General features: G+C 35.5%; 1 protein-coding gene across 1 annotated transcript; it reads right to left on the bottom strand.

Moving 5' to 3' along the window:
* Window positions 1-2,500: 2,500 nt before the first annotated feature.
* On the bottom strand, window positions 2,501-3,628 carry LOC137402680 (alpha-(1,3)-fucosyltransferase fut-1-like). The gene has a single exon (XM_068089185.1). It carries the CDS (start codon window positions 3,626-3,628, stop codon window positions 2,501-2,503), a length of 1,128 nt encoding a protein of 375 aa, XP_067945286.1.
* Window positions 3,629-6,856: the final 3,228 nt, after the last annotated feature.

Raw genomic sequence — 6,856 nt, forward strand, 5'->3', positions numbered from 1 at the left:
AAACGATGAATAGTTTTTTTAGCTAACACAACGTATACATTTAATTATAACAATTTTTAAGACATTTTAAACATTCAACATTCCGACGTTGATTCAACACGGAATCAACGTCGGAAAACTATTCATCACGGGCTAGCCGGGTCACGCACTCAAAGATTTTCGCCACGCAAATACAAAACAAAAACAACATGCTGTTTTTGTTTTGTATGTGCGTGGCGAAAATCCTTGCGCGCGTGACCCGGCTAGCCCGTGCTATTCATCGTATAGCAGGATATATCAAATTTCACCAAACCTTTAGAAAAGTCGTTGACAAAAGTATTTTGCCGATGGAGGTAATAACGACGCTTATGAATTACGAAAAGTTGAGGTTTACCTCTATGGCTTGGAATAAAGTGATTTTCTAAAGCGATAGCGACCGTTTCGGTAGCCGTTGGGCAAAAAACAGTTCGTTATAACAGTGTTGAGTTCGAGTTATATAGAGCCATTTATTATTGCGTGGGAACGGACCAAGCAAATCCATTCGAGTTAACCATGTGTTCGCCATATCCGAGGGCGAGTTATCCATGTTTCACTGTACGTCACATTTTAGCCGTTTTGGAAAACGAATCCAAACTACGGCGGTCTCGTGTGGCTGCGATCTTATGTTCGTTTTTTAGCTTTTAAGAGCTTGTAATCACATTTCTACATATTTGGCACCTACACCACAACAGAGTAAGACAGGGTGAATCTTTTGATACCAAATAACTGTAATGTGAATTTTGTTGCAAGTCAACCTTCAACCTATACATTCCGAAATACATTACATTAAACTAAATGTTTTTATACTCTTTTTTGTGAAGCGATTTTATTTTTTTGGTTAATATTGAATGATTTTGGACCACATTTTACAATAGCTGAAAAGAACCAAGATATGGATTGTAGCCAGTAGGAGATGCTGTCGACTGTTGTTCTAGATTCTCATAGACCTTCATTGAACAATCAGTTATCTCATCTGTTATTGATATATTATTGTTTATTATGCGCATCCTATTGATTATCTTCTTTCTCCTTTTCAAAATGCTTCATTATTCTACCTCAATTGTTGGGTATGAGTGTACATCATGTTTTTGCATACATATTATGATAATATGAGTAGTAAACTGTCAGACTTGCGTATAACATCTGCCAGATGTCATACATCAACTACAGGTATACATCATCAAGGTGCATAAAGTCTAGCAGACGTCATTTATAGCATCTGCCATGAGTCAGATCTTTGTTGCCTTTAGTAAAACTAGGGGGCAAAGACCCTGCACGATATAGACTATTTCATTGATTTTAATAGACAATATTTTAGCTCTACAATATTTTTATATCTCACAATTTTACAAAATGACCAGAAACATAAAAGTCAAGTAAAAAATTGTGTTTTTTAAAAGGCTGGTTTAAGCTACTCTGACTGATATCAATAAAGTCATGATAGTACTTCAACTGTACTACCAAAGATCATTTGAAATGAAATCCAGCATTGGGAGTTGTAAAGAAACTTCTAAGTTTAAATATACTTAATTTATGCTCGAAGGTACTTAATTTATGTTACCTGTTATTTAAGTTATGAACAAGGTTTACTTGTCCTTAATTTTAAGAACCTAACTGTGTTTTTAGATATTTGCTGTTTAAAATACTCAAATCATATCTCTAATCCACCTGACCATCCATTACATTCCTAGTTCTCCAAAAAACCACTGCACCTTATACCAGACAACAACACCTTGCCAATTTACTTCATAGAACAGTGTTATACAAAAAGAGCTTGCTCTTTCAATAAACGTAATTTAATTTACTATTTTGTTTTTGTCTTACAAACTAATTTGATTTGAACAACCTTGACCGGTGTGAGTAAGGCTAATATATATCTACTTCAAGTAGTTGCTCGTAATGTATAGACCTTGCACATTATATCTGTCATAAGAACCAACAAGCGAGCATCACTAGGAGCCTTTCTAACTAAATCTAGTTTGTCAATTTCAGTGTTTTACAATAATATTGTAAAATATATGATGATCACTATATTATAGTGATCATCATATATATGATTATTTGGTTTCAAATTTATTACAAAAAGATGCTAATCATACAATAAATAAAAAATGATTTGAACAAAACAATTATTTTGAACAAACATGTGAATAGTACATAAATGATTCGATTTGATAAAATGATTCAAATCATTTTTTAATGAATTGAACAAAACTAACATTTTGTAACAAAAAAGTTCTCAGCCAAAACTATCCTCTTAATTTGGACTGCAGCTTGTCGTGTCTGTCAACTCTAAGTTTTAAAGAATGAATGTTGTTTTTTAGCCACCCTATTTTCCTACTGATTTTTAAAAATTTCAGAAAATCTTTGAGCTAGATGTTTGTGACCTTTTCAGAAATCTCATCCAATGGCGCATCTTTCATATGTCATAACTGCACCATCTTTTACTAAGTGCCAAATTTTATCTTGTTCTTTTCCCAGTCTAGGCGCCTATAGGAAAGGGAAGTTTTCTGCAATTAGTTCTATTATTAAATTCATCAGCGAACTGTCTATGTTGAACAGATTTTAGTGATTCTTTAGGTTGATTGGCTATTCGGCACAACTCACATCTAGAAGTCTGTGGCATTTCCATAAAACTTGTTGTATAATGTTTTCTCCACTCATGGTACCTGTTATAAGCAGCATCATCCTTCATCAGATGCTGCAGGTATTCTCCAAGCTCTTTAATAGAAGAGAAGTTATAGGCGTGTATGAAGGAGTCAGGCGGAGCCACACGTGTGTAGTCCTCTACTGAAAGACCACCGACTACTACAGGAACAAAATGGCCGTCGGAGTGTAGCGTTTTCCAAAACTTTTCGGATATGTAATCCTTACACAGGCTATTTTCAAAAGCCAAGTAAAATCTATAAGGATGGTGGAGCACCGCTTCACACTCACTATCACCTTTCAAACAAGGACGATTATTTGTGCAACCTCCAAATATTTCCACATTTATGTAGTTTGCCAGACTTTTCATAAATGGCAGTCTTTCATATGCAGTTCCTTGGCAGTTAGAGACATAAGCATAAGCTCCCTGTGTTTTATTTTCAGCATAATCCATCTCTGTTTGAATTGAAGTGTTACCTTTTCTAGAAAGTGTTTCACCCCATGGAAAGTAGACTGCAGCATCTCGTGTGTATGTCATCGTAGCATTATAATCGTTTAACTTTGCTTTCCAACGAGCCCTCGTAAGCCCTGCTGGTTCATGACTATATACGATCCATGCTTGATTTGACCGATCGAGACCTTGTACGGTGGTCAAATCTAACGGAGACCAAAATCCTTGTAGAACGACGTCCGCTTTCGCTATATCGGAAAGCTGTGAGCTATATTGAAACACGCAATTGAAGAATTCGCAATTCTCAAATGTTAAAGTCCTAGAAAATAACTTATTGAATGCTTTAATGACAACAAGTTTCCCACCTGATCCGATGGTTGGCTGTAAAATAAGTTTAGGCCTCGTCGCCATTGATGACAGGGAAGAGGGAGGTACAGTGGTTGTATTGGTAGTTATTTGAGCGCTGATAGTGCTTGAGTTTTGCTTGTATCTGGTGAATATCTCAGGAATCATAGTTGATGATAACCAGAAGTAATCAAGTGTCCCTTTTTTTGTAGTTTAACATTTTGTTGATCAACAGGCAGCAGGTTGACAGATGAGCGCTTAAAGCTACCATGTCGCATTGAAATATTTACCATGACAATAAAAATTGCAAACAAGGCTAGCGGCAAACAACGAGCTTTCAGCGCATTCATAGTAATTGTTCCTTAAGTAGGCACTCCTTTGCATCTACAAGACCAATGGTTATGGGTTACATTCATATTTGTTTGTTGTTGAATAACTCACTACTATTGGCTAGCACTCTAGATAGCATTGTGATTTAGATGTCCACCAATGAGAATAAAATGCTTGAGTTATTCAGCATTGCAACAATAAAGTAGCCAATGAAACTCTTGATCTATAATTAACAGACCATTGATTTTAACAGGAATGACATCCAGACTTGGGATGCTTTCTGCAATCGAGAATATCTCCAGTCACCAAGGTTCCCTCACCACTGAACTTTTAACATGTCCAGCAAAGATAACACAGCCAATATTTCGGCAACAATGTTCATAAAGCCAACGCTAAGCACTTGATATTAATGTTGACTCCAAGTTCGAATAGTATTGTTAAGAAATATAATATTATAATATAACTAATTATAAATTGGTTAACAATGAAGTTAGAAGTACATTAGTTTTGCTATCGAGTATACACAAAGGTGTATAGATCAGTCAATCAAATGCTTGTAAAGTGCATGTACATACATGTACTTACTGATAACTGGGTTAAGCGTGTAAGTATTTATGCCCAATAAGGTAGGTTATGTCTTCATCTTAACGAAGTTTGCAGAGATTGGATATACATGCAGTTGTATGCCTGTGAAATTCAAGATACTATGCTTACCATCCAATCCTTATATAGTATCACTTGAGTCTGAAATTGACAGCAAATAGTAGGTATATCTTGGTTTGATAAAAATGATCATACGTGCTGTCACAGCACTATATAAAACCTTCCATATGTTAACCACAGCTAGTATCTGTTAAGTAAAACCCAGTCTACTATAGTTAATAGGTCTATGACTAAAATCAATACATTGTGTAAACTCTTTGACTGTTTGATAAGTGCAGTATCCAAATAGGATAGAAAAGATTTTAGAATAGTTAAGCAAACTTTAGGTGTATTCTATATCAGTTGAAAAATCCTAAAGCTCTTGGATAAATATAAAACAATCTATAATATAACTGCTTGGAGCCCAGGCTAAGTGTTCTTGAAATTTATTCTAAACTTTCACAATTGGACCGTACAGAATACTTTGACAATTTTTATGTAATACATTCTCATGGTTTTAATTTTTTGCAATTCCTCTTACTATTCCAGTTGGTCGCAAGTGCTTCTTGGTGAGATTCTAAAACAGAAGGGTTATTTGCCAATTCACAGAGGGTACAAACAGATGTCTGTGGTAATACATTATCTGTAGTCGTGTAATGTTTCCTCCACTCATGGTATCTGCTATAGGCAGCATAGTCTTGCATCGGATGCTGCAGGTAATTTCCAAGCTCTTTAATCTAAGAGAGGTTATAGGCGTGTATGAAAAAGTCAGGCGGAGCCACACGTGTGTAGTCATCGACTGAAAGACCACCCACTACTACAGGAACAAAATAGAGAGTTTTCAAATGCTGCAAAGAACTTATATCTAGAATGTAGAGAGGTTTCACATTTTATATCACCAAGGTGACAAGGTGAGATATGAGTGCAACCTCCAAATATATCTACTTCAATGTATTGCCCAAGTTCTTTCAGTCTCTAATCGGTTATATCCCGCAGACGTACAACATTAGACGTAAGCATATGCACCATTTGTTTTTCCATGAGAAAAGTCTATATTTTGGTTGGACAGCTTATCAGATACCTTTAATTTCATTTCTCCCCAAGACCAGTAAACTGTACTGTCTCTTGTATAAGTCATAGTACCATTGAAATAGTTAAATACCTCTCTCCAGGGATACAGAACAGGTGGCTCATGACTATATACAATCCATATTTGAGATTGGCGATGAAGTCCATAAACTTTACTTACTATAGTTGACCGATATTCTATCAACACCACATCAGCTTCCACAATATCAGTGTAGTTATGGCTGAATGTGTAAACACAGTTGCTATAGTTGCACTGACTGAAGTACATTTGATCTTTGAACATTCTATTGAAAGCTTGGGCTTGTTGGTCATTTGGGGTTGGCTGGTATATAATCCTAGTAGGATCCTGTGAGGGAACAGGAAATGAAGTCTTCACTAGTTTGTCTTTGGTTGACTCTGATTCGACTTGTTTGGTCTTTAGCGATATCTCGTCAGTTTCATGTACATATCTCACACCTCCCTCGATAACAAGAAGATGGAAATGTTGAGTTGTTGAAAGATTATTTGTGCTGTAAAGCAAGATTGTTAGCAGAGTTATAGACACTAAAGCTATTAGCCTTTTACTAGTAGATGTTCCAGTTTCACTGGTTTGGCTTTGGATGAATCTCATTTGACTTGTTTGATCTTTATATATTTTATATCTTTATATCTTTATTTCTTTATATATTTATATATCTTGATAGAGTAATGTAGTGATATATTCAAAAATATATCACAGATACATCAATGGTGAGAGTTGTCTCCACTCCAAAAATGAAGTTGCCTCAAAAAGAAGAGAGAACAGAGAAATGACGAATAAAAATACAAACATTGGCTGTTTGTTTACTTTTTACGTTGCCTGTCTGGACGAGGCCAAGCAAAAACCACAGAGAGTGGGAGGACAGTGGGCAGAAGAGGTCGGTGTTGTGCTGTTGTCTCGGTTTTGTTCAGAATAAGTGTTTTATGCATGTAGGTAGGTAGATCTATTTACAGATAAAAACTGTGTTGTCATACAGAAAACGCAAAACTTAAATTGCTAGAAATGAAAATTGTTGTACACTGCGTGTGAGATATGATAATTCCAAATTAAACAGCAATTGCAAACAAAACACTTGCCGTTTGCCAACTTTTACTATCAAATAAAACTAAGTGAAACACATTGTACGCCATATCTATGAGAACCAAACGAGCTAAAATACAAAAAGTCAAAAGACTTTTCGTATCTAAAATTCTTTTTTGCAAGTCGAAGCAAAAGTTCTGTTAAAAGATGTTTTGTAACTTGGAGGTTTTCTATGCAGAGTTTTCTAAGTAGAAGTTTCACTGCAAGGATACACGATTGTGAAGGTGTCAACACAG

The sequence above is a fragment of the Watersipora subatra genome, chromosome 8, assembly GCF_963576615.1.
Source record: "Watersipora subatra chromosome 8, tzWatSuba1.1, whole genome shotgun sequence".
NCBI classification, from domain to species: domain Eukaryota; kingdom Metazoa; phylum Bryozoa; class Gymnolaemata; order Cheilostomatida; family Watersiporidae; genus Watersipora; species Watersipora subatra.

Excerpts from the sequence above, each read along its gene's own strand:
- LOC137402680 (XM_068089185.1), bottom strand. The coding sequence starts at position 3,628 with ATGATTCCTGAGATATTCACCAGATACAAGCAAAACTCAAGCACTATC.